This window comes from Diaporthe citri (genome assembly GCF_014595645.1).
Source record: "Diaporthe citri strain NFHF-8-4 chromosome Unknown scaffold_1, whole genome shotgun sequence".
NCBI lineage: Eukaryota > Fungi > Ascomycota > Sordariomycetes > Diaporthales > Diaporthaceae > Diaporthe > Diaporthe citri.
In genome coordinates, this window is record NW_025064846.1 from 9,819,586 (window position 1) to 9,845,832 (window position 26,247).

Genomic DNA, 26,247 nt, shown 5'->3' on the forward strand with positions numbered 1-26,247 from the left:
GAAGGTAGTACATTTGATGTGATCATATAATCCGGATCCAAGTGGTGGGATAATATTCGTATTTCTAACACAAGTCTACTAGTGGATTTGCTCCGTTCGTGTGACATGTTGCCCCTGTCTTGGCTCTCCATGACCACCGTCGCCTTCACCTTCATTTCGTCAAGAACTTAGGACCATCCTAGCTGCAGACAGTGAGCTCTCGACCCTGGTCCGCCAAGAACACACTGCTCAACCCGTTATGCACCACCGCGACCTCCCCGTTCCGCGGGCACAGAAACCTGCCGTCGGCGGTGACCTGAGCAAGATGCAAACAATCCAGGTTGATCCAGTCGCGCGGGAGGAAGAAGTGCCTCCCCGACGCCGTGCCCTCGACATCGTCCAAGCTCCACTTGCGGACCCAGAAGTCCCGGTCCATGAAAGCCAATGCGCAGTCCTGCTGCTCGCCTTGGCCCTGGCCTGGAGTGGGCTGGTGGATCATCCGGAGCGTTGGAACCGTGGCGGAGGACGATCTCTTGATCTCTACGCCCTCGTGGGTGAAACCCAGCGGTCTCTCCATGAGGTCGAGGATCGGTTTAGGGAGAGGACGCGCCAAAATCTTCGCATCGCCAGCTTCGGGGTTTAAGCCTTTATGCTTAATGAATTAGTAGATACTTAGGGTCTTGTAAAACCTTACTATACACATTACTCCTTTACTAGCTACAAGGTTGCCGGGATCGACTGCTGCTAAATGGCCAGCAAACACTCAGCTTCAAAATGAGAGGTTAGTTGTCATGTGAGAGCCGATGGTTCTCAGCATGATATTTCTATGAACCTCTTATACCAATGTAGACGAAAGGTTCGAAATTTTAGCATGCCAATAGTTCATCCCGTCTTCTTTACACCATAGACAGAACAGCTCTGAATCGGGCTTTGCCTGACACCATGTGATCCATCGCATCTTGCATCTTATCAAACGAAAACTTCTCAACCATGGCCTTGACCCCATGCCTTTGTGCAAAGTCGATAGCCTCCTCAGAGTCTAATGCGTGCCCGGTCGCCCAACCTTGTACCGAGGTTCCTGCGGTGATGATCTGGCTCAGATTGACCTCGGCCGCTCCGGAAGCTGCCACGACAAGAAGCTTTCCCCTCGGCGCGAGACCTGCTACCATTTCCGAAATAAGCTTGGGGTTGGGCGCCGTAGCGACAATCATGTCAGCCCCGCCCAGAGCTTGAAGCCGTTGAACGGCATTCTCCGCCTTGGTGTCAATGTACTCATGCGCCCCAAGTTCACTGGAAAAGGCCCTCTTGGAGTCTCCAGAACTCAAAGCAATGGTCCTGTAGCCCATCTTGCTGGCATATTGCACGGCCAGATGACCAAGGCCTCCAACACCCAATACAGCAACGATGCCGCCAGGGATGATCTCCATGTTTCGTATTCCGTTGAAGACAGTGACGCCGGCGCAGAGAAGGGGCGCGACCTCGGCAGGGTCAATTTCGCGAGGAATACGGACCGCGGCTTCCTCGCGAAGTATGACGTACTGTGCGAAGCCGCCGTCCTTGGTCAAGCCGTTGATTACCTGGTTCTCACAGTGCTGAAACTGTCCGCGCTGGCAAGTGCGACAAGTTCCATCGTGGCCTGAGCAATGTTAACATGTGTGATAGACAGCGAATTGGCGGGCAAGTTTGTGGAACCATACCTCCATGCCACGGTCCGCCGACACGCTCGCCGCCCTTGAATCGAGTGACTCCTTCGCCAACGGCAACAACATCGCCCACCGTCTCATGGCCTGGAACGAGATCTTTGAAGGAGAGAAATTCACCACTGGGCACTGGGTATGCTGTGGTCGGTGTAACAAATGCCGCAAGCCAGCACCTTGACAAGAAGCTCACCTGCACCAGGCTGCTTGAGTGGTAATTCTTTGAGCACCATTGGCTGGCCAGAGTTGACGATCTGCCAAGCCTTGTACGTCGAAGGAAGAGATGCCATTGTCAATTGGGGTTCTCAGATCTGTTGTATTCGTGTTAATTGGGTACTGGTATAGATCGAGACCATTGTATCTCTGCGAGTCAAGGAAACGGTCTCTTCTTATACAAAAAGAGCAGCTCTAATCTAAGGCATTTCTTTGCAAGCAAGATGAGCTGCTAGACACCCTCTGTACGCCTATCACCGATGACAGTCATCTGAACCTCGGCCCAAGAGATTTTGAATTTGGCCCAAAGGTTCAGATGACTGTCATCGGCGATGGGTACACTCAGGGATTGCCAAGGAATTCTCACGTGTGCCGGCCCAGGCTCCCATCTTGACGACCTGTAAAAACTTAGTATGACGAATGGAACATCTCACGGACCGGAAGGGGAGGGGATTGATACCCTTTCTGGAACCGAGCATGCTTTGACAGCCAACTCTAACACAGGTTGTACTCTGTGTCATTAATAATTATAGCAGCCAACTCCATCTTACACCCCCACTCCACTCACAACCAGGCCCCAGACTTACCGGGACTATGGTAATAGTGGTCTGACAAGAGTTTTAAGTCCGTTGATTCGCATTCGGCTTTATCAAGTTTAGAAAGAAACTTTGCGAAGTACTGCCAGTCCCCTGGTCTTCAGCGCGAGCGTTCCGTCTTGCTCCTCCAACGTCCCCATTTCGCCCCCTCCACGGATTTGTTCTCTTAACAGGCGTGTATCTCGTCACGGTATACCGAAAAGTGCGCAACCGAGTCCCAACTCATGAGAGAGGTAGACCAGTCATTTAACGCGCAGCCTGTAGGCCCTCGCGATCGTACTTAGCGTACAGCTCATCTACTGGAGCCAGGTAGCCGGCTGGCATGATTCCGTGTTAGTGATGATGACGCCGGCGTATATTCTGGATGCGCCATGCCAGACGACTTCCTTTGACTTATCCTGGCCGAGGACCAGGTGCCGTCCGAGGTGGCATGATGTCCCTCGCTCCAGAGTACCTCGTGGCACAGTTTATCGGTCGATGAACCGGCTACAGCTTCAACGCCGAGCATGAAAATGCTGTAGGCGGGCTTACCTAGAAGCCGGCTTAGATTCAGACTTCAGCTACAACAGTAGCATTGGAATTGCCTGAGTGGCCTCACCGTATAAGTCAAGGCTTGACAGTTCCGCCTTATTGTTTCCTTGGTGTTTTCTACAAAAGATCTAATTTGGCCATAATTAAAAGCTACATGAGTTGCTTCATCCAATTTCTCCTTAGGAAGACCGAGAAGATCGTTGTGAGTGTCGTAGGTACCGTCTGTACCGTAGTGTGCGCGGGCGAAAATTGCCTTTGCGAAGCCAGCCGGGTTGCCCTCAGAGATCAACTTCATGCCGTCTTCGTAACTTTGCTTACCCGACTCGTAAGATACACGCCACTCACTTTCCTCCTTGCCCGTCACCCTCTTGATGCTTTCGAGAATATCCGCTTGGCTGGGGTGGAAACTTGAAACGTAAACTGGCCTGTTGAAGAACTGGGAGAGAGTCACAGACTTGTCGTTCTTATTATCTGGAAGAACCTCTAGGTTGAGCAAGGCGACAGCTGCACGAACAAGCTGTGAGATTGTCGTAAACTCAATGGGCTTCTTGCCGTCGTCAAAGAATGTAGCAGTACGGTTCTTTTTGTCGATGCCGAGCAGGTCTGTCCCGTACGACAAACCGTACTCGTACCCAAGGGCCGTGAACATGGAGAACCACGTCAAGCCAGAACTTCCCGCGTGCTCAATGTTTTCAACGATGGCCTTGCCAACTGGGAGCGCGTCCTGTAGACCTGGCTTTCCGTACACATCAACACCGTATGCATTGGTCAGAACGTATTGCACTCCAGCCTTGGCAGCCGCCTCGACCAGCTTCCGGTGTGTATCCTCAGGGGCTCCAAGAGCCAGGATTATAAGCAAAAATTCGTTGCCTTTTCGAGACGAGGAGGGTTTCAACGACTTGGCCCGCCAATGAGGCGCAGCTCGCCCGCGAGCACCGCCGATCGGCTTTGGAAGTGTGTCAGCGGCGCATGCCTTTTCATTACTGAGATGTTGCTACTTGTGTTGGCACTGAGGCAGACGCCTGTTGGTCCTTAGACCTGCATGCAAGGCGCATGAAATCCTGGCTGTGGGGAACGCCAACTAGTAATTGGGACCGGATCTCGATATAACACCAACATCCCTGTGGTCCTAGTTGCAGTGATGCCCTGTTGCATGGCCTGATGCTCATCCAGTCCGACTCAGCTTTCAAATCGCACTCCCGCACAGGACAAATCGCCATCAGCACGCCCCAAAACAGAACATGGATAGCGACGTGGACGCGGCACTTTTGAGATGTAAGGCTCCGTCTTCATAAGCCCTCCCCACCCCACACATTGCCTGTTCGGCGGATGAGAGCTGATAAAAAAAAAATCCAAGCTCTCCCTGAGGGAACTCAGCTCATTGAAGTGCAACCTTGGGCAGCATCAGGCTGGACCCAGACTGCAAGAGTAGCAACCGAGCTTGCGGATGGGACTCCCAAGGAATACTTCCTCAAGACCTGCTCTGAAGACTTTGCCGAGGTCATGATGAAGGGCGAGTTCCTGGCATTGGAGGAGATGCACTCCCATTTGGCCGAGTCCTGTGCCAAACCACATATCTGGGGAGAATACGAGTCCAGCCCCGGAACCTACTTCCTGGTGATGGACTTTCTAGACCTTATCGTGGAGCTTCCGGACCCGGTCAAGATCGCTTCGCTTACGGCACGCCTCCACGAGAAGACGGAAGGCCAATCCCCAAATAACATGTTTGGCTTCCACGTCCCCAACTGTCATGGAAAGATCATCCAGCCAAACGAATGGGACCCGAACTGGACTAGCTACTTCACTAAGCTTTTGACCATGTTCTTCCAGGCCGACATCGACTTCAACGGGCCGGATGAGGAGTACCAACAGGCCTTCGCCATCACCAAGCAGCATGTAATTCCCCGGCTGCTCGATGCATTGACCGCAAACGGCCGCGAGTTAATCCCCTGCCTGGTGCACGGCGACCTGTGGGAGGGTAACATAGCCACCAACGAGGAGACGGGCGAGCCGATGGTGTTTGACCCCTCGCCATTTTATGCCCACCACGAGTACGAGCTTGGGATGTGGCGAAGGAACTGCATCCCGATCGACATTGTGTACAGGAAGCAGTATCTGTTACGCCACCCACCGAGCGAGCCATACGACGAGGTCGACGATCGTAACAGGCTGTACAGCCTCTTGTTTAACATCTCGCACTGCGCTCACTGGGAGGGTGGCGCGGATCTGACAAGGCCGGAGTGAGTCCAAGATACCCCCAAAATGGCTCAATCTACCAGGCCCTGACAGCCTGTATCAACATGGGATTTTCTGGAACAGCTAACGTCCTGCACAAAAATAGGGTCCTAGGGGACATGCAGTACCTGAATATCAAGTACGCCTCTGGAGTTGATGAGGTCCATGATGGCAATTAAGTCCCTCTTGTTAACGGCACCAGTGGTGTAGAAAAGATTCCTGTCGTTAATGAGGTGTCCGCTGTTCATTAAACACATATAAATAGGAGTGCCACTGTCGTTAACAGAGCCAATGCTGTTGGTGATGCTCATGGTTTCTGATAATCCGCGTCTTGTTGGTTGATGAGCCGCTTGTAGTTGGTAAGACATCCGACTTTGAAACAGGGCTCCAGGTGTCTAGAAACTATCTGACGATGAGACACGCTGGGTGTTGATGAGGCCATTGGTTTTGACGAAGACATGGTGCTGGCGCTGCCCACGTGACAGTAATTGGTATTGGGCGGTGGGTGAGTGACTAGTCACCTGGCTGCAAAGAAAGTCGTTGAGACCAGTTGTAATTCTGATAGATGCGCTTTTGTGTGCCTCTGCTCTTACTGCATGACGCAGACACTACCCTGAGCGCCTGGGGTGCTGTTCGTGATCAAGCAACCCGCAAGTGTGCTGACCAATTTCGTCGAACCCGAGGTTTTCTTAATCAACTCTCCAAATATAGAAAGCTTAGAGACCTACATGCATGCAGATGAATGAACACCATCAGCATGCGACTCATCCAAGTCTTATGTGGCAGCTTCCCAGATACAGGCCCGATACTACCACATTTCTTTTATAGCCAATAGGACAAGTACCGTTTCACTAGTAGAGATTGTCCACATTGGGCAAGAATAGATGACATGTTGCGCGCCGAGGAGCGGGGGCTTACATTGGTGTTACAATGCACATTGCTGAAACTCACTGGGTTGACTCCGAGTCCCGACATAAGAAACGCTAGAGGCGCAAAATAATATTATACCGTTGACACTTGTATTTTGATTTAAGAATTGATCACCGAGCGAAGAGAATACAAACATTATCACTTCTAGTTGCAGCAGAACCTCACTTGCTGCCACAACTATTCCAGCAGATTATGATGGCAGATGTTGACCCCCAACGCGGATTGCCAAAGGAGTCTCAACAACCCACACCCGACAATTCCACTCAGATAAAAAACGCTGTTGGCTACAGCGAATATTTAGCTGGACTTGATCTCGAATTCACACCCTCAGAGGAGCGCCGAACACGATGGAAGATTGACCTGATCATCATCCCCATCTTTCTCATCACCAACGCGATGCAACAGATGGACAGGACTGCCCTTAACTACGTCAACCTGTTCGGATACCAAAAGGCTCTCGGGCTGCACGGCAACCAGTTCAACTTCCTCTCATCGATGGTCTACGCGGGATATTTCTTCGGGCAGTACCCCTCCGGCTGGCTGATCGGGCGATTCCCGGCGCAGAGGGTGCTCAGCATCAGCATCCTGGCTCTCGGGGTGCTGATGATTATCATGACGCAGTGCACGAGTTATAGCAGCGCGTTGGTGGTGCGGTTCTTTACTGGCATCTTTGTGGGTGCGGTCATCCCTTGCCTCATTCTCATGACAGGTTTCTGGTTTACACGCCGTGAGATCCCGCTGAGACAGTGTATCTGGTTCTCTGGCCTTGGCTGGGGCGGGATCGTCGAGTCTTATATCTCGATGGGCATTTCCAAATTGCCAGAGGGCATGTCTCCTCCGAAATGGCAACTGGTATTCTACATTCTTGGCGGGATCAGTTGTTTCTGGGGAGTAGTCATCTTTTTGTTCCTCCCGGATAACCCGTCTACTGCGTCCTTCCTCACGCCGAGGGAACGAATTGTCGCAGTCGCGAGAGTTGCTGGAAACGGAACGGGTATCAAGAACAAGCACTTCGACAAGAAACAAGCTTGGCTTGCCTTCTACGACCCCAAAACTATCCTGTTATTCTTATCCGTCGCTGGTGCAGCAATTCCGAACGCCGTCATCACATCCTTTTCGACAGTCATCATCAGGGATATGGGCTTTACCACAACCAAGACGACAGCACTGAAATCAGTTGGGGATGCCGTTCAAATTGCCGGCCTTTTCATAGGAGGCACGATCACTCTGAACATTCCAAACTGTATGTCCTGCTAGTCCAAGGTGCTGTTGTCTCTGGTGTTGCTAACCCTCATGTGACCGCAGCCCGGCTGGTAACAGCTGCTGTAGCGGGCGTTATCTGCACCGTCTGTGCTGCGACGATGGCATACCTTCCGCGTTCCAACACATGGGGCCGATTGGTTTCTTTCTGGCTGGTCAACTTCCAGTCCGTAAGCTACACCATCAGTCTGACAACTCTATCCTCCAATATGGCGGGCTACACACACAGGGCCTCTGCCAGTGCTCTTGTCTTGTAAGTACCAATCCATCTCGAGAGGCTATCGGGCGCAAGGCTTACATAGCACACCTGTAGCACTGCCAACTGTTGGGGTAATTTTGCTGGGCCGTTCGTATTAAATCAGTCCGAGGCGCCATATTATAGGAGCGCAACGATTGGCCTCTTGGTTGGATATACAATCAAGCTCGGTTGTCACTTACTTCTTCTCGGTAGGCCGATGACTTCTCGTAGCCCATCTTGGGAGGCGCAAGAATGTTTGTTCTGAACTGATCGTTTCAGGATACCTTTTTACTATGAATCGATATCGCGATCGCACGCAAGGGCCAGCCGACAAGCAGAAGAGCGATGAAGCTGGGATGCAGGACAAGACTGAGTTCGAGAACTCCAACTTCCGGTATGTTCTCTGAGAAGGTATAAACTCGGGCCGATCTCCATCACGCGTGAATCAACATGGGAAAACCTGGCCAGAGAACGTTGAAGCGACGGTAGGACTACTCGTGATGGGGTACTAGAAAAGGAGTCCCTGGGGCTTCTGTCAGGTACATACACGTCACGTAAACAGCCTCGACCACAAGCAACATGAATACAATAGATCTTAACGGTCACTTAGTAGTACTTTGAAGAATGGCTCCCAGGGGCCAGAAGTGCCTCCTCCACCTGGCTTATCACTTAACTGGTTACAGTATTCGCAGATGGTGTTTGGCTTCGCTCCAGGCGGCTAACTACAAGTAGCTTAGCGGAGGATTTCAAAGCTCGATGCTTACGTCGCTTCTGCCTGTTCTGTGACGTGGATGCTTCTTCTGTGTCAGCCTTTTATCCTCGAGAATCCTCGAGAATTTCCTCAGGAAGGCGTCTCATACCAGGTTCGCTTTGGCCGCCTCAGAGGTCATTTCACGATGGCGCAGGACATAAGAACCGCCTGGTTGGAGTGCCTCGAGTCAGACGACAAGACAACCATATGTGAGCTTTGCCGGGGTCTCACGATCGCCAAACTTCGCCCTCCGAACTTCTATCGCCACGCAGAAGATAGAGCGGCCCTCTAATCATCTACCGAGAACTGTCGCCTATGCGCAATTATTGAACGTGCAATCTGGCGTGAAGGCTTCGGAAAAGAGTTTGGCCCGCAGCTCCAGTTCGAGGGTGCCGTTGATACTGGCTGGTTCTTCAGTGAGCAAGAGAAGGCGGAAAGAGATTCCTGTGCCGTGAAACTGGCTCTCGTGCCTGAGGAGTGGACTGAGCAGTCCGATGATAAGGCACCAAAGGAAGCAACCAGCTTTGCGTACATCGGAGTGTGGCTGAAAAGCAAATATCATGTAACGGATTTGCACCTCGTCGTGGAAGAGGGCGATCCACTAGGGCGGCACAGTTGTGCAGCTGATGATTTTCGAGTGTCTGGCCGTACGATCGCCAGTCAGGATGTACCAAACGACGCTCTTTTTGATGTCGTCCGTGCCTGGATGGACAATTGTCATAAACGGCACAAGGTCTGTGCTTCGACTCCAGGGAACGACCCGCCTTTGCTTCCCAATAGATTCATCGACGTCACTCAGGATGGCTTAGACCCGCGTTTGATTGTCTCAGAGGGTCAAAGGGGACATTATGCGGCATTGAGTCACTGCTGGGGTGGCTTGCAACCCCCCCAAACCAAGGTTGCGACATTGGCGCAACACCAGAACTTTATCCCCATGGAACAGTTGCCCAAATCATTCAAGGATGCCATCACCATCGCGAGAAAGCTGCGAATCCCCTACCTGTGGATCGACAGCCTATGCATAGTTCAGGACTCGGAACAGGACTGGCACCACGAATCCGCCCTGATGAGCTCGATCTACCGAAACAGCACGCTCACGGTCTCGGCTACCGGTGCTGTGGATGGCTCGCGCGGCTGTTTCATTCCCGAAGTGCATTCCGAGATTGTTCAGCTGCCACAAACATTCTCTGATACCGGTGGCAGGGCATATGTCACAGGTAGCAGAATCGGTACTTACGGCCCGCCTTGGGCTGACAAGGTAGCCAGCGGGCCGTTGTTTCAGAGAGCTTGGGCATTGCAAGAGAGGTGTCTTTCAAGAAGGATCTTGCATTGCTGTACAGGCCAATGGGTATGGGAGTGTTGCGAGAAGATAGAGGCACAGTATGGCTTCACCGAAGAGAGAAGCAATGCGTGGCATCCTGCATTCTTCGGGGAAATTGGAGCGATGAAGAGAGCTTACAATGGTGTTTACGAATTCGAAGATTACACCAAGGAGGAAAATGACACTAACGAAAGCGAAGACACCGGAACAAGAGTGGAGGACCATGAACAGCACGCAGCTCAAAGACAGCCGGCCGATCAACTAGGACGTCGATACAATGAAAGCAAGAAGGATGATTACAGTACCATTGAAGAAATAGAAGAAAGCGCTCTCGCAAAAATGGAAGATGTCCATATCGAAACGTCTGCAGAAGATGAGGAAGAAGAGCAGAAGCCAGTGACACGCAGCTTTGTCGTCTCTCTCCAGGAACCCCCATATGGGCGCTCAACATACATATTCGACCTCAGAAAAGACGATTCAAAGCCCTTCCAAAAGCCAGTTTTGCTCGACCGCCCGACAGACAACGACCTGTACGATTTCCTCGACGTGGCGTCGCGGAACTGCCGATACAAGATATGATACGACCTTGTTACCAGCTACACAGGCCGATATTTGACCAAGAGTAGCGACAAGCTACCTGCCATAGCTGGCCTCGCGGCCGTGATCCATGAAATCGCCCAGGACTCCTACTTCGCTGGGCACTGGCGCGTTGAGTTCGAGCGCAGTCTTTTCTGGCGCACCGACCAGGAGGTCGTGAGTCCAGAGCCGGCTAGGTGCCGCGACTACAGAGCTCCGTCGTGGGCGTGGCCGAGCGTAGATGGCATGGTCACTTGGTCGTGGCCGGATCTCAGCCCGGGCGTGGGCGAAGAGGCACCGCTTGAGGTTGTGGACGTGAAGGTTGAGTTGATTGCACGAGATGACAATCCTTTTGGGCCAGTTGGGGGTGGGAAATTGACCATTAAAGGCAGGACAACCTGGGTTAGGTGGGATGAAGATGCGAATGCATATGTCACTAGAGGCTTCCAAGATGATTTAGTCGAAGCTGTTGGCTCTGAGAGCACTCAGGGGCTGAAAATCCGCAACAGGAGAGGCAAGAATGTTGGGTCTTGGGAATGCGACGACACGTTGAACACCGTGCTCCCGGCCACCAAGATCACGCCTGGCATTACCCTGGAGGAGCTCAGAGATAGAAGGATCCCCTTTTACGGCTACGCGCGATGGGCCAGAAAGGCAGTTGATAATCTCGACCTGGAAAAGCGATTCAAGGCGTTGCCTTCCGAGCTCCTCTGTCTCCGGGGCCCGACTACATACATAAAAGAGAGGGGCGAGGCTGGTGAGTCTGGTGAAGATGAACATGAGGCCAAGATCACGGCCAAGTGCAGAATCGAGACGCTTCTTCTGGCAAGGACAGAAGACCCTTCAGGCAAGGGGTTTCGCAGAGTTGGAGCAGCAACCTTTTCTTCTTGGGATGAGAGTGAAGAAATGGTCGAGACGATCACCATTATTTAGTATTTACCACCGATTAGACTAATAATACAACCATTCTCAGAGAAATTTATTATAGTGCAAAATACAGTGACTAGGCTAGATGCGCCCCGAGCTCGAGGGATAACTTTATGATAGGCCGTGGTTCAGCTCGAGAATATGAAAATTAAAAGGCTGCGGGGCCCACTTGAACTGCACATGCTGTCGAATGCCCCCGGAAGTCCTTGGGAGATTCCCATCTTGTGCTGCAGATTGAGCCTTGCAACCTCTCTCAGAGCAAACTAATCATTGGACTCGGCTGGACTTTTGGTCAAGCTTTTCACAATATCTCCTGATTAATCCACCCAGCAGAGTCACACTCGACACCTGAAGTGTCTACCGAAAACCCACCCGTGGACGAGTTTTGCGTCGAAAACCCAAAACACTGTCCTGGCCAGTCAGATGACAAGCTGTGTCTCCAGCAAACGGCATTGCAAACCCCGCTAGACCCTGAGGCAATCTCGGTACGATTCTCGTTGTTGTAGTTGGCGCAACGATTGATGCAATCATCGAGGTTGGCTGTCTTGACACTGACGACGTTATCGCCATTTCCCGCCAGCTTGACGCTGCACATTTTGCGAAATTCGAACTGGTCTGCCCCAAAGGAGACTTCGTATAGAGTGTTGTTTGATGAAGGGCAGTCCCGAAGCAGTGTTTGCGTCGGGCCGACAAGCGTGGTCGTTGTGAGAGAGACTGATGAGGGGACTGTGGTTGTTGGTGCCGTGGACGAAACACCAGAACTTGAAGACGCTGACGCTGACGCTGACGCTGACGCTGGTGATCTGTTGGAAAGTGCTCCTCCAACCCCGCCGCCCACAGCTGCTCCGATGACTACCACCATAGCAACCCCAAGAACGATCCAGAATGTTTTTCTTCTGAGACCACAAATGTGCCGATTTGAGGAGTCGATGTCTTGGTACGCAGATGCATCTCCGGCTGGCTTCTTCTCAGCACTTTGCTGTGTTGCTAGCTCTTTCTCTGCTTGGGCAGGCTCAAGGCTTGGATGGTCCGGTACGACCTGAAGGTCGGAATATCCATGATTCATGATTGTCTGAGATTGTGAGTTGGTACTGGGAGCATGATCCTATCTTGCATTGACGATGGTGAAGGAGGCGGATATCCTCTAAGCGGACTGGTAGAAAAGGAAGAGTCCTGGGCAGGACAGGCAGCAGCACGTCTCGTGTTTCGGAACAGCTGAAAATGCTGGGTGTCTTCTGCGATGTAGTGAGAAATTTTAAGCGGCCCAATATCTGGGCCGTCAGTCAGCCTGCCAAGGAGACTCGCTGCAGGATTCCCAATGAAATGAGAAGTAACACCGAGAAGGATTCTTGACAGGGGTCTAATTTGATGTCGCTCCAATCACTTCAATTCACAAGGAATTATCACTACTTCTCATCCTGTAATCAGCGAGCTAAGCTCCTTCATTATAATGTGTATGTACCTGCGTAGTGTTCTCTAATTTCTCTACAAATGACCCACATTCAGCGTTCAGTATATAGATCACCTCAACCACTTCTTCAGCCCAAACACACTAGAGCAAGCCCGTCCTTCTTCGAAATCAGTCAACTTTACGCAGTTATCACTATGTGCTAGGATCTGTTTACTGCTACTGGAGCAATGAACTAGACACGCGTGGCCCGGGTTAGGGAGGCCTGGTTCGTAGTATCTGGGCAGCCTCCCACAATTTGCGAAGTTCGAGATCGTGCTTCGTATCTTGGGGTTGCAGGAGCTTTTCTGTGTTCAATAACGCAAGTTGCGCAATCCAGTATTGCCCTTTCACTGTCTGCATAACGTCCCCGGCCCCGATTCCGATCACCCCCTGATTCCGATCACCCCGCACACATTTTTCAATCCTTTATTCTAAGCTTAAAAAAAGGCTAATAACCCTAAACCTAGGCTCAATATATAGCTTTTAAAAAGGAGATTAATATGAAAATATTTAAAAAATTATATTTTAATATAAATATTTTTAAAATAATTTATTAAGGCTAAAATATTATGCTTATTTTAATAGCTTATAATAAATTTAAATTAAATCTTATAACCCTAGCCTTAGATTTATATATAGTATTTTAAAAGGAAATTTAATTAAAAATACTTTTAAAATTATAATAAAGCTTAAATAATTTTAAAAGAATTTTTTAATATAAAAAATTAAAAATGTTAAGAATTCTATATATAATACTAGTATTTCTTAACAATTATTATTTTTAAAAATTTTTTATAATCCTTTATTTAAAAAACTCTATTAAAGTCTTTTTATATATAATAAATAATATATAATAATAAAAAAAATAAATTGTATATAATATAAATTCTTTTAAAAAAAAACAAATATTTTTTTATTTTTTCCTATAAATTTTATATAAATAAATAAAATTATATTATTATAATATACTTTAAAATTATATATTATAAGGCTTTTCTTATATTATTTTTAAAAAATAAAAATTATTTTTAATTTTATTAAAAAGATATATTTAAATATATTAATGTTAAGATTTCTATAGAAATTCTTAATATTTCTTAACATTTTTACTATATTACTTTTAAAATTTCTTTTAAAAATATTCTTAATATTAAATATACTTAATAATTATATAAGCTTAAAATTTAAATATAATAATATATATATACTTAAATTTAGAATTATTAAATTTAAATTAAATTTAATATAATTAATTAAAAAAAATATTTTTATATTTAATTTAAGAATTATTTAAAGGTTATAAAAAGAACAAGGTTTTTTTAAAATATTCCTATGTTATTCTCTTTTTAAAACGCTATTTTTTAAGCCTAGGGTTAGGGTTTTTGGATTTTATTTGGATTTATTATGGGTTGTTGAAAAGTATGGGTCTGCCTGGGACCCCTGATCGGAATCAGGGGGTGATCGGAATCGGGGCCGGGGACGTTACAGGATCGATCCACTGTGGGAGAGTTTATCCGAGGCAGTGAGGCACCCCAAAAAGGTGGAAACGAATAAAGTTCAGCTCGGACAACAGAAAAAGGTTGAGGACTAAAGATATCTGATATCAAGGAGCCGAAACATATTCTTAAGCTTCTGTGATCGAGGAGTGCCGACGCCTGATATGAGCTCGGCGATCGCCATCATTAAGATTGATAGGCAAGGGCTTGTCCATCTCCTCAGGTTAAAACCAGTGTCGGGAGTCTGTGCGATGCAATGATTGGACAGAGAAACATGAAACAACGTTTAGGTGAGCAGGAGGTTGTTTTTCAGAATATCCTACGGCTTATCGCTGCCCAGATGTGTACAATCGCATGTACCTACCTAGATAGGTACCCTAAGGTTGGCAGGGCTACCCTGATCTCTATGATCGATGTCGTCGATGCACCTGTCACTCAACCCCGCGTCCCTGGGCTGCGAACCATGGGTATCTGCCAATAGTAATGCTGAGACCGAATTTCCAAGGCCAAAGGCTTGTTCCTTATCTGTGGCCCAATGGAAGATCATCATCATGAGAGTTTGATACGAGACTCCGCAGATTGTAGTAGTTCTAAGTCTAACCATGATATCAACCCCGGCCCGGCAAGGGCTTCAGAAAGCAACCCGATGTCTTGGGACGCAGATAAGCATGCAACGCTGCGTAGTAATGTCCCACTTTTGGTTTGTATAATAATTGGACGGCTGCAGCTGCGGCACTGCTTTCGTCATTCACCGATCTACTTCTTGTCAATACCTTTACCGGTTTCGAGATTCCATCTTTAGACATCGACATATCAAGAGAATATGGACCTCGCTTCGGAAGGATCTGCCACTAGGCGGTTCATCAAGAGTCTTGAGGTACCACCTCCGAAGGGCAACACCTACGCTATTACTCAATGGGTCAATGCCGACCTTATTCCGATGGACAGCTCGAGGAGGACTTGGAACGGATGGAAGTACGTTGTGTACTGGGCAACTGGAGGCAAGCTATTCCTTCCAAGATACTATATAACCGCACCCACGAACCACTCATACTTACATAGGAGGTATGTAGGCTTTGCTATATATAACTACAACACAGGCTCCGCCCTTATTGCCTACGGTTTGAGTGCCAAGCAGGCACTTGCTGCAGGTATTCTCAGCCCCATTGTGCTGGTCACCATGTGCATATTGTGCGGTGTAAGTTTTGGCTGAATCCAGCTTCTGTCAAATGCCCCTTCTCTTCCCTGGCGAACATTGTTATTGACAGTGCCCTCCAACCCTCCAACAGTGGCCCGGCGGTTCTCATCATATCACTTACACCGTGGTCTGTCGATTGGCCTGGGGCATGCGTGGAAGCTGGTTTGCGGTCTTCTTCCGAGTGATGCCGGCCGTGGTCTGGGACGGCATTGAGGCCTGGTGGGGAGCTCAGGCCATATCGACGATGATCGGAACATGGTCAATTCGCTGGGCGAACTGGGAACGTCCCCTCGCGAATGGTACGATGGAGCTGAAAGACTTCATCGGTTTCATCATTTACCACTTCATCTTTCTGGGAGTGATGTGGCTGCCTCCAGAGAAGCTGCATCGTCCGTTCCACGTCTCCTTCGTCGGGTTCACGATGGTGATTATAGGTCTTGTCATTTGGTCGACTCACACAGCCGGCGGTGGTGGCCAATACTTCGCAAGTGATTACAAACCTCCTTCGGTGTTGGCAGGTTCCATAGGTAAGACGCCGCTCCTAGAGATACATGCCGACTACCGAGCATGAACTGACATTCTCCAGGATGGGCTTCCGTGTATGGTGCTACCGCGGTCTTGGGAAATACGGCGGTTGTGACCATGGGTGGATCAGCTTGGTGTCGCTTTGCTAGCGATAACCGCAGATCCATGATCGCACAAGCCGTCGCCTGTCCCATTTTCATCTACGCTGCGTTTGCCCTCGGAATCCTGGTGACCTCGGCTTCAAGCAATGTGCTCGGAGAAGCGTACTGGCAGCCGTTCCTACTATTACGACAGATCCAATCACACTACAACAACTCTGCAGGATCTCGAGCTGCTGTTTTCTTTGCTTCTGCGGCCCTGGCGTTGGCGCAAGTCACTGTCAACATGATCTTGAATAGCGTTGCTGCTGCTATGTGCGTCTGATTCTGGCCTGTCTTTCGGCCCTGATTCCTTTGGCGCATGAAAATCGAGATTTTACTGACGAGATGGCTTGGGGTGGCAGGGACATGGCAAGTTATAGCCCAAAGTGGCTTACGATCCGACGATGCAGCTACATCATTGCTTGCTTGGGCATTTGTACCAACCCTTGGCAAATAACAACGACTGCGGCCACTTTCATCCAGGTGAGTGGGTCATGTACCTATTGCGAGGAGTCTCCAGGGCACTCTAACGTCTTGTCCATACAGGTTCTTTCAGGTTTCGGGACGTTCTATGGTCCCATCTCCGGCATCCTGGTGGCGGACTTTTGGATCGTCAGAAAACGCCTGATCAAGATGAGGGACCTGTATATCGGAAACGAGGAGAGCATATACTGGTACTGGAACGGGTGAGTGATCTTCGGCATCTTTCTCAGACCACGAGCCTGATTCCCATATAGGTTCAACTGGCGTGCGTTCGTGGCTTTTGTCGTATCGATTGCACCCGCGCTCCCCGGCTACATCATGAGCTGCGCAAACATTGACGGGGTGCCCAATAACGCCATGAAGCTCTCGCGGCTTGGGTTCATCATCGGTTTCGTGGTCGCTGTGGTGGTCTACCCTCTCTTAAACTTCATCTCCCCGCCGAGAGGTCTAGGGGAGGGTGTGGACCACCATGATGAAGACATGTTCATCTTACCGAGCGCGTTCGATCAAAGCAAGCCGACGCAAGGCAAGTACTCGGTCGTCGAAGGCGTGGCTGATGTCGACTCGAGGGATAGCGGCAATGGCCGCGCGGAAAAGAACGTGGTTGAGGCAGAGAAGCGCCTGCCATTGAACTTCTAATGTGCGAAAGCGAAGTTTGGCTGTAAATCACTCATTTATTCAGCTGATGAGATCTTGAAACGTTGTCTCTATATCTGAGGAGCATCAAGTACAAACTTCGCTCAGATTTCCCCTATCCCACATATATTGCTGCCAGCACGAGTGGTTGTCTGCTAAGGATTCGACTTGCCAGCCCAACAAAACTGCGGAACACGATAATTTAGCTTGCTCGCATAGGCGAGATCTGGAATTGTAAATTAGGTCTCGCCTATATATGACTCTAAGCTCTAATGTTAGTTGTTAGTACTACAGGTCAGTTATATTGCAACGAGAATCCGGGATTTGACCCAGTGTCCATTGGATGTTCAAGTGTTCACAGCACATATGAGCCCCCACTGCCCAAGTTCCTCGGTCTTCTTGGGAGTCGTGCACCCGGTCGGACAAATCCACTGCTGTCGTTGGCCCTCTGACCTGGCTCAGGATCCAAGCCGCCGGTCACATCCCAATTCCCGCCATGCTTGCTGTGATTGCAACCCAGCCACACTCGGCAAAGGTCACTTTAGACTCACCCCCACCTCACTTTAGCACAGTTTTACTCGGACCTTTTGACCTATCCAGATTCAGGGACAGCTCAGTGCAAGGGGCGACTGTAGAGGGAGTTCTAAATATATTCCAATTCTCGTTGCTTTTAATAAAGATCTATTTATAAAATTGTATCATCTTTGCTTTATATGCTATATGCAAACTATCTTGCTGTTACTTATACAACAGGTTGAGACTATCTGGGAGTATATGGAGGATAGCCGTTGGGCAACTCCATACCATCAGCTATCATTATTGACTGGGTTTTCCTAGTTTTCCTGCCCTCTTTGCTTCCTACTGGAACATATATGGAGTTAACGTGTTTATATTGTACCCCGGGCAGATCTTATCGGCGTTGAGATACCATGAAGCATCCGACCTTTTGTCAGTACGCTCTCATTTTCCCCCGGTAGTCCTCTACAGGTGCCTAACATTCTTTCAACGTTTTCACTGTGTGTAAACATAATCTACTGGCAAGTGGCAGTCGCTCCGATGGAAGCGGTAAGGTATTGACACCTTACTTCCTCGCAATAGTATGGAACCATCCGTTCACCTTCACCCAACGAAATCTTGGGCGCCTGTACCGGGGATGTGGGGAAGTCGTGAACCGTGCTTGAACCGTTTAATAGGCAGTTAACCGCTGGCATTTGGGAGGGGAAGTTGGACCGTTTATTCTTCTAAGCGGTTTAAAATCTCTAAGCAGTTTAAAATCTTTAAGCGATTTAAACCTTAGTTAACGGTTTAGCCATATATAAGTAAGTTTAGCGCGGTTTATGCCTACCTACTTAGGTAAAAGGAGGAAGTCGCTCCTTTTATGTAAAGCATTACCAACTTAACTTATAAGGCAGAAGAAAGGGAAGGAAAGGGAAGGGAAGGGAAAGGAAAGCAATTCCATAGAGGATCTTTAGAAGGGACCGCCAAAGAATCTAAAAGAGACAAAATACAATCTTAATCTAGAATCTGATTCTTTCTCGGGCAGAATTAATGCCAAAGGTCCTCTAGCCAAAAAGCCCTCCTACCCTCTGCCAACCGCTCCTTCCTTTAAACCGCTTAAGCAAATTTAAACCGCTCAAGGAATTTAAACCGCTCAGAGATTTTAAACCGCTCAGAAGAAAAAACGGTCCAACTTCCCCTCCCAATTTTAAACCGCCTACCTGCCCCCAGTCTGGCCGGTGCAGGCGGTCAGGTGGTAGGATTGGGCCAGCAATAATGCGAACCAAGAAATTTGCAGCAGCTTGATCGCCCCCCCCCCCTTCTTCGTACTTCGCGGCTGACATAGAAGAATTCTGCCATATCGCTTTGACCGCGTTGCACGCATCTGGCTGTCCGACGAGCAAAGTCCGGTCTCACCGGGTTCCTGCGCAGGTAACTTGGTCGCTTTACCAGTCAGTCAAGGATCTCCCTCGCGCCTTGCCGATATCCGCTACAGAACTGGGAATAAAAGGATTGTTCGGTTTAGTTTCGTTCTCTTGTCGAGCCCTGAAACGGGTACAGGACCTCGAAACCAAGAAGCCATTTTTCCCCAGGATCTTTAGCACATGTATGTCCGACTACCATCAGGATTTTATAGGTTGCCACGTCCCCAGCCTGCCCCCTTCCTCCTCATCAGGCTTTCTTCTTGATGCGCTTCTAGAAATGTCAGGGTCTCCAAGCTCGTTCCGACTTCGGTCAATGCTACCAGAATTGTCCTTTTCTGTGCTCGGGGGTGCTTCGTCTGTGCCACTATTGGCTCGGAAAGCATCTCGAACAAAATGCCACGCTTCGGTGCTGTATTCTTCAACCTTTTCCGAATACACAGCGTATCCTGCCAGCGGGATGAAAAAGGCGACTGACACGGAAACTGGGACCAACATATATTAGATTTCAGAACATAGTGAATGTTGAAGGCTGACCAGTAACGTACATATGACTGCAAACACCCAGCCAGGGGCCTGCTGAAAGGAGGTGACATCCAAGGCGAACATGGAAGACAGAAAAGAGAGCGGCAGCTGTTTTACTTTTATGAGCACCGGCAATACTGTTCAACTGGAATATTTGGATAACTCACAAATAGAATGGTCACTACAGTGAAAACCATCAGTGTTCTGCCTTGTTTCACTGCTTCTCGTCCTTGTGTCACTGAAAGTGTTGCCTGTAGATTGGCGATCTCACTTTGCTGAAGTGACAGAGTGGTGTTGACCTATGCTCTCCCATGTTAGAATCTGCTGCATCCTTGAGCTACACAACGTACTGACTGCTGCCTGAATCCTATCTGCAACACTGTCCATCTCTCTGATGTCGTTGACAACATGGGTAGCACTGAGATTAGCTTGGAGCCTCTGGATGCGTTCCATCAACGATCCCTTCTGGCTCGCGCTAGGAACTCCTTCCTGGCTTATCCGTACTCGTTCCTGGCTCACATACAATGCTTCCTGGACATCTTGTTGATACTGAGCTGTCGCCTTGAGGATATTGAGCTCATCGCGGATGTCTTTGATATCATTTGACAGATCTTGGGCTGTCTTGGTCGCCTTTCTGAGCTCATCATCCGCTGAGATCTCTCCACCCCCTTTGTCATCGTTGTCAGTCTCACCAGGGAACACCCCAGCATGGTCACTTTCGACAGAGTGATTATCCTGTAGCATTCCATCTTTTCCCTGCTTGGATCTCTTGCCTTGACCAACCTTTCCTTCTATCTGCTCCCTCCATCGTTGTATCAGCGAACTGAAGTCCTTGAAGAGCATAGTTTCGCCTCTACCCTACATGATTGTCAGCGACTGCAGACACCTGACTCCGAAAACTGCATCACGTACTATAACGTTGATCGCTTTGGAGAACATCTGACGAATTGACAAGAGGCCTTTTGGGCTTTCTGGTCGTCTCTCATAGGACTCAATGCAGTAGTCCACGACTAGTTTGCTCATCTCAGCTGCGGTGTCTGGCTGAGAACGACTCCCCCCAGCTTCCCTTTGTTTGTCGAGATGATCAAGAATCCCTTGTATCAGAGCATTCTTGTTTCCATCAATCGGATAGGAAGAGGCCGTAATCAGCCATTCTAATCATGCTCATGTCATTACACAGGTAGTGGAGCAACAAACAATTAGAGAGACATACTGTTGCCAAGGGTCCAAATCCATAACTGGTTGACACGGATCAACGGCCAATGAGTCTGTTTCTTGTCGTCTTTTGGCAGGTACTTGTGCACCACCTGCGACTCGTTACGCTGGTCCTTGTCCTTGGTCGATTCGAGGTCGCTAAGATCGAAATGGTAATACCACTCATCCAAAGTCGGAGACCTATGGATGATCTGGCGTTCATGGTCACTCAGTAACTTTCGGTATTTGTCCCTCTCGTCAAAGAGCCGTCTTAACTCGGCGTCCTCTTCTCCCAGTTCTATTTGCTCTTATTTGGAGGGTTGAGAATGGTTGTTTGTATCCTTGCTCCCCCTGCCGTCTGTTCCTGCACATTGAGTTGAGAATGAGAGATACGGCATCTTATAACATCAATTAGTGGATAAACAAAATTAGAAGAAACAATTACTCACATAGATGGCTGATGCGGCTGTAGACTTTGCTGCCTGGATGCCATCTTCTTGATTCATCTCGTCTCTTGTCCCATCTCTTCTCTCCCTTTCTTTGGCGAACAGCGTATCCTTCCGCTTGGTAAACCTTTCGTCTTTTCCCTTCTCCTCTTTTCTGACCTCGCCCTTTTTGGCCTTGCTGCTTTGCAGCTCAGTGCCAATTTGATTGGTCTCATCGTCTGCTTCTGGCACATGATCCTTTATCGCAAATCGGGGCCTCATAATCCGCGACTCGGAAGTTTTGTCTGGGACTTGAACCCAGCTGGCTTTGAGAAATGCTTTAACCTGACGGAATTGGCCAGCGTTATAGCCCTCCTTCTTCATGATTGCCTGCAGTAAGTCCTGAAAATTATCAGCGAGGGGGAAAAAGGAATAGAAAAGGGGAGGGCGTGGGAGAAAAGGGAAAGCACTGTAAAGTTTGCAGATTCTTGTCAAGCAACGGAAACAAAAGAGGAAAATCTCACATTCATCCAAACCATCTATGGCATGTCAGTGTCAGACCTTCTCTTTAAAAGCTTGTAGAAGTTCAGCCTTACATTGGTAGATGGCAAGTGAACCCATGTGAAGCTCGGTTCCAAATCCTCGATGTGAAGCTTTACCTTCTTCATCATTGCCTCAGTAATGGTTTGTGGCCCCTTGGTGTAGATGACTTCTTCCACATTCCGGTATCTTCGAATGCTTCCAAACCGACTTTTCCCCTTGTAGAACTGGAACACTGCAGCTTCGGACTGCCTTAGGGTATTGGAATACGACTCGTCTTCCACTGTCGGCGGCCCAAAGTCTTGGCTGTCTGCATGCATGTTACGTAGCAACCCAAGAGGGGGATCCCGGATGACGTCTTGGACAGTGAAGCGATCTTCCATGTGAGGGTCTGCATCGTCACAGTTCTGGTCCTGTTCACCTCCCTTCTGTTGCGACTGACTCACAGGGGTCTTTGGGGTTTCCAACGATTTGATAGTGGCCACCGTCTTTTTGTCCCACGGAGAGTTGGCAATGAGAAGCCAAAGTACCTCGGGCAGTTCCGCCCAAGCGGCCCATTCAATCGCGCTCTCATACTTCGGTGGTACCAGAGTTGAACTGGTGAAACGTTTCCTGATAAGTGACTTCGCGACGGAATGCATCTCAAAGACGCCGGCTGCCCAGGTTAACAAGGCATAGAAATCCTTATTGGTTTGACCAGAGTCGGAAGTGTTCAACGTTGAGCACAAAGGAGCCTCCTCATCGTTTACCTTCATGTATTTGACGAGGTGTCGCACCTTTTCATGTTCTCCACTTTGGATTGCCAGACGCAAGACTGTCTCCTCGGTATTCGTCTTAGCATTCAAATCGGCTCCTCGGCTCAGTAGGAGCTCAACGACAGCACTGTGTCGTCCGAAACTGAACTCAGGCATTGACCTTTCCCTCTCAGTCAAATAATCTGGGCCCAAATCGTCAAGAGACGTATGCTCCACATCCTCATCGCTAGCTTTGCAGGCAATATGGAGGGGTGTCATGCCATCCTGATCATGAGCCTCCAGCTGCTGGCCACCTGCGTGGTCCAAAAGCAATTTCACAATGGCCACGTTGCCCTGAAAACAGGCTAGATGTAAGGCTCGCCGTCCTCTATCGTCAGGGATACTAACATCGGCATCGTTGTCCAGGAGGAGCTCAAGGACCTTGGCGTGACCCCCTGAGGCGGCTTTATGCAAGGCAGTCTGCTTTCTTTCGTCTTGGGCGTTGATTTCTGTGCGCTTTTCGTGTTGCAGTAGAGCCAAAACAACTTTAAGATTGCGCCAGCGGCTCGCAACTATGATCGGTGTCATGGAAGCCTTGTTTCGTGAGTTGCAGTCGACGTCATGCTCAATCAGGAGGTGGACACCAGCCGAAAAGTCATAGGCAGCCGCCAACAAGAGTGGCTTGTCTCCGTTATTGTTCTGAGCCTCTAGTTGAGAGCCCCCATTCTCCGGTTCGGAAAGCAGCTTTCTCATTACCCCGACGTGTCCATTCGTTGTGGCTAGCAGCAATGGTGTGCACCCCTCGTCGTCGCGAATATCTTGCTTCGCCTGTGCTTCATGCAGGATGGCCACTATCTCATCGTGACCATAATAGGCGGCAACATGGAGTGCAGTCCACCCATTATCTTCCTGCACAACATAGTCGATGTTTGACTTGTCTTTGTGCAAGAGAGCTTCCATTGTCGGCCCTTGTCCCCACCTGGCTGTATAGTATAGAGGCATCATTCCATCCTCATCGGGGATGTCCATCTTGGCATCACTTTTGAGGAGCAGGTCCACCAGGTCCGTGTACCCCGGTTTGCATGCTTTGTGAAGTGGAGTCTCTTTGCAGCGATCCTGAGCATTGATTTCTGCCCCATTTTCGATGAGGAGCTCTGCGATGTTACGTTTCCCCTCCCTGCAGGCGTAATGCAAAGGTTGCCATGAGTTCTCGTCCTGGATTGAGATGTTCGCTTTTGCCTCGATGAGTACCTTGGCAGCCTTTTCAAGCCCTCGTTCGGCAGCAAGGTGGAGAGAGGCAACTCCTCCTGGGCCTTTGGTGTTGACATACGCCTTGCGGCTTTCTCTCAACATTTCACGGAGCCTCTTGACTTCCCCGCTCGCATCTTCATCGTCCGCTTTCATCCCCTTGAGGAATTCATGCAGAGCCGACACGCCCTCGTTGCCAGTGTCATCCTCGGTCTCCCCAACGTTGATATGGTCATCTGCGGGTGATTCCGGGCCATCGTCAATGACTTGCTCCTGGGAAGTAGGTGCGTCAATGTCGGCGTCCGCTTTCTGCATGTTTCCGTCGTGTTTAAGGTTCGTTGCGCTGTACAGTTGCAGAAATGGCAGGAAGTGATGTTCGTAGAATTTGGCAAAGTCTCTGTCCGGTCTGGCTTCCGTTCTCTCCAACTCTTTGGCTCTTATTGATGGTTCTTATGGATCTATTTGATTTTTGTGTTCTAGCCCCTCTGTCGAGCTGCAGACGATTCAACCTGCACACGTATCCAGCGCCGATTGTTGCACAATCGTATTGTGGCGTGCATATTATTGAGTGTTCTGTCATCGGATTGGGCCTTGGCGTGCACGCAGCCTAGACGGTCAAGACAGCAGCAAAGGGTTGTTCGCCTCGGGCACCAATCGGTCATCCGAGCGGTGACTGGTCTTGATACTGCAGCCTGTGGAATCTCAGACGTGAGTTGGCCTGATAACCAAGTTCCAAATGCATATGCACGGGTGGGCCACGGCTTCAGGGCTTAACGTCGTTTACATCGATGGCCCAATGGCAAATTGCGGAATAATCCACCATGATATCGGCATGGCGGTGCACCCTCCTCTTTCAGTCAACCGGTCACGGTTTCAAAGTGATTGTGAAGGCAGATTTGCGTTGCACAAGTCCATACATACATCTCAAGTACTTGTTTGAATGCTTAAAGTGGTGTTCTTCACGCGATTATACATATGTGCTATAGTCAGGTACAGCGTGTATGCATATATACGTATATGTGAAGTATAATGGTGTTCTATTCTGGGTAGGTAACCTATAGGCTTATAAGAGACTAGCTTATTCAAGTAGATGGGTGCAAGTGCTCCGGAATCATACAGCCCAGCGGAACTGAGCTGAGCTGAGCTGAGCTGCCAGGGCAGCGACGTCTGCAGCGATCTGTTTCAGGCAACCTTGAATGGAAATGTCTGGACTGAGCCATGTCACGGTGGATTCCAAGTTTTGGTGCGTCTTGGTTGCCCGAGGTGAGTTGGGTTACTTGGGGTGCCATCCCCAGCCTCCCGAGGACCCACGCGGGTGCTAAAAACGTAGGCTAGTGGGGTCCAGGATTTGGGAGCTTGGGCCTGACGAGACCCCAAGCTCCCGGTCTGCCGTTCAATGGCCCACCGTTCCGCTGTCGACCAGCCCCGCGGATTTCCACTCCCGTTTCCATGTGGTTGGAACGTGGGGTGAGAGGGGGAGGCACGGGCAGGATTGAAATGGGAGGGAAGGAACGTCACCATCTCCTCTGCGTGCCTGCACACCTGCCTCACAGAAGACTGTGATACAGTCCCAATAGACTGGACAATCCGTCGGACAAAGATCAGATACTGGTCGCGAGAGTGCTGTCTGCCAGTCTGCCAGTCTGCCTGCAGCCTGTCAGTCTCGACTACGTCGGGTCGCTCTCCCGGATTGCCAGGCGATCACAGATCCTGGCCGCACACCTCTGGAAGGGTAGTGCCAAAACAGCAATCGAGCCGGCGATCAGCGACGTCACACGGTTGCAAGGCGTAGGACTCGGTAGGGCCGTGGTTTGCTTCTTGGAAGCCTCATCGAAGGAAAAAAAGGACGGCCTGGTGGTGCTTACGCCCTACAGCTGGTTGGCCTAGCATCTAGACCAAGATGGGGATTGGCACTGACGCCCTCCTGCAGGTCGCTGCAGCTTGAGCTCATCATCAGTCAGTCAGTTAGAAAGGTCCAAAACAATTCCCCGAATCAAGTGTTTCCCTCAACAGGGCATTGGGTCCCTGGTCTTCCTTTTCCCTCTGCAATCCCACACCATCTCTGACCCTGGGCCAAGCGAGCAAGCAGGGCTCCCCCATCGACGCAACCTTCTCAGACCTCGTCGAAACTGGGAAGCACCCCTGCGCAACCATCCCATCAGCTCCGACGGGCCAACGGTGTTGTTGTTATTCTAGGCCGGGATACAAGGCCCTCTCTCATCATCCACCCTCAACCCTCGTCTCTCGTCCTGCCACCTGACTTTTATACTTCTATTCCGTGCAGCGCTCCACGCCATCCTGTGTTCAGGCACCACTTCTTGTCCTGTTCCTGTCCACTTGCTCAGGCCCGTCGTGCGACCATCCGCTCGCCCAGAATAACCAATCTGCTCGTCATCCTGCGCCGAGCAACTCGATCCCTATTCCTCGCTGCATCCTCTGCGCAACCTCTCTCGGGAAACCTTAAAACCCACGAGAACCGC

At 49.7% G+C, this 26,247-nt stretch overlaps 8 protein-coding genes across 8 annotated transcripts; 3 read left to right on the forward strand and 5 right to left on the reverse strand.

Moving 5' to 3' along the window:
* Nucleotides 1-178: 178 nt before the first annotated feature.
* INS49_002567 (uncharacterized protein) lies at nt 179-556 on the reverse strand (the record flags this gene model as incomplete). Its single annotated transcript, XM_043163376.1, has 1 exon — nt 179-556. The coding sequence occupies one exon, from the start codon at nt 554-556 to the stop codon at nt 179-181; it is 378 nt and encodes a 125-aa protein (XP_043031882.1).
* Nucleotides 557-875: 319 nt separating this feature from the next.
* On the reverse strand, nt 876-1,966 carry INS49_002568 (uncharacterized protein; the record flags this gene model as incomplete). The annotated part of the gene is made up of 3 exons (XM_043163377.1): nt 876-1,615; nt 1,677-1,808; nt 1,870-1,966. 3 exons carry the CDS (start codon nt 1,964-1,966, stop codon nt 876-878), a joined length of 969 nt encoding a protein of 322 aa, XP_043031883.1.
* Nucleotides 1,967-2,731: 765 nt separating this feature from the next.
* Nucleotides 2,732-4,071, reverse strand: INS49_002569 (uncharacterized protein; the record flags this gene model as incomplete). The annotated part of the gene is made up of 3 exons (XM_043163378.1): nt 2,732-2,802; nt 3,245-3,962; nt 4,015-4,071. The coding sequence occupies 3 exons, from the start codon at nt 4,069-4,071 to the stop codon at nt 2,732-2,734; spliced, it is 846 nt and encodes a 281-aa protein (XP_043031884.1).
* A 186-nt stretch (nt 4,072-4,257) lies between these two features.
* INS49_002570 (uncharacterized protein) lies at nt 4,258-7,698 on the forward strand (the record flags this gene model as incomplete). The annotated part of the gene is made up of 5 exons (XM_043163379.1): nt 4,258-4,291; nt 4,446-5,256; nt 5,358-5,390; nt 6,472-7,424; nt 7,487-7,698. The coding sequence occupies 5 exons, from the start codon at nt 4,258-4,260 to the stop codon at nt 7,696-7,698; spliced, it is 2,043 nt and encodes a 680-aa protein (XP_043031885.1).
* Nucleotides 7,699-9,364: 1,666 nt separating this feature from the next.
* On the forward strand, nt 9,365-11,260 carry INS49_002571 (uncharacterized protein; the record flags this gene model as incomplete). Its single annotated transcript, XM_043163380.1, has 3 exons — nt 9,365-9,647; nt 9,771-10,281; nt 10,348-11,260. The coding sequence occupies 3 exons, from the start codon at nt 9,365-9,367 to the stop codon at nt 11,258-11,260; spliced, it is 1,707 nt and encodes a 568-aa protein (XP_043031886.1).
* A 295-nt stretch (nt 11,261-11,555) lies between these two features.
* Nucleotides 11,556-12,320, reverse strand: INS49_002572 (uncharacterized protein; the record flags this gene model as incomplete). Its single annotated transcript, XM_043163381.1, has 1 exon — nt 11,556-12,320. One exon carries the CDS (start codon nt 12,318-12,320, stop codon nt 11,556-11,558), a length of 765 nt encoding a protein of 254 aa, XP_043031887.1.
* Nucleotides 12,321-15,023: 2,703 nt separating this feature from the next.
* Nucleotides 15,024-17,185, forward strand: INS49_002573 (uncharacterized protein; the record flags this gene model as incomplete). The annotated part of the gene is made up of 7 exons (XM_043163382.1): nt 15,024-15,175; nt 15,263-15,398; nt 15,490-15,925; nt 15,985-16,336; nt 16,426-16,546; nt 16,610-16,749; nt 16,801-17,185. 7 exons carry the CDS (start codon nt 15,024-15,026, stop codon nt 17,183-17,185), a joined length of 1,722 nt encoding a protein of 573 aa, XP_043031888.1.
* A 2,740-nt stretch (nt 17,186-19,925) lies between these two features.
* INS49_002574 (uncharacterized protein) lies at nt 19,926-24,082 on the reverse strand (the record flags this gene model as incomplete). Its single annotated transcript, XM_043163383.1, has 7 exons — nt 19,926-19,930; nt 19,977-20,484; nt 20,539-20,636; nt 20,840-21,032; nt 21,270-21,647; nt 21,770-21,784; nt 21,842-24,082. The coding sequence occupies 7 exons, from the start codon at nt 24,080-24,082 to the stop codon at nt 19,926-19,928; spliced, it is 3,438 nt and encodes a 1,145-aa protein (XP_043031889.1).
* Nucleotides 24,083-26,247: the final 2,165 nt, after the last annotated feature.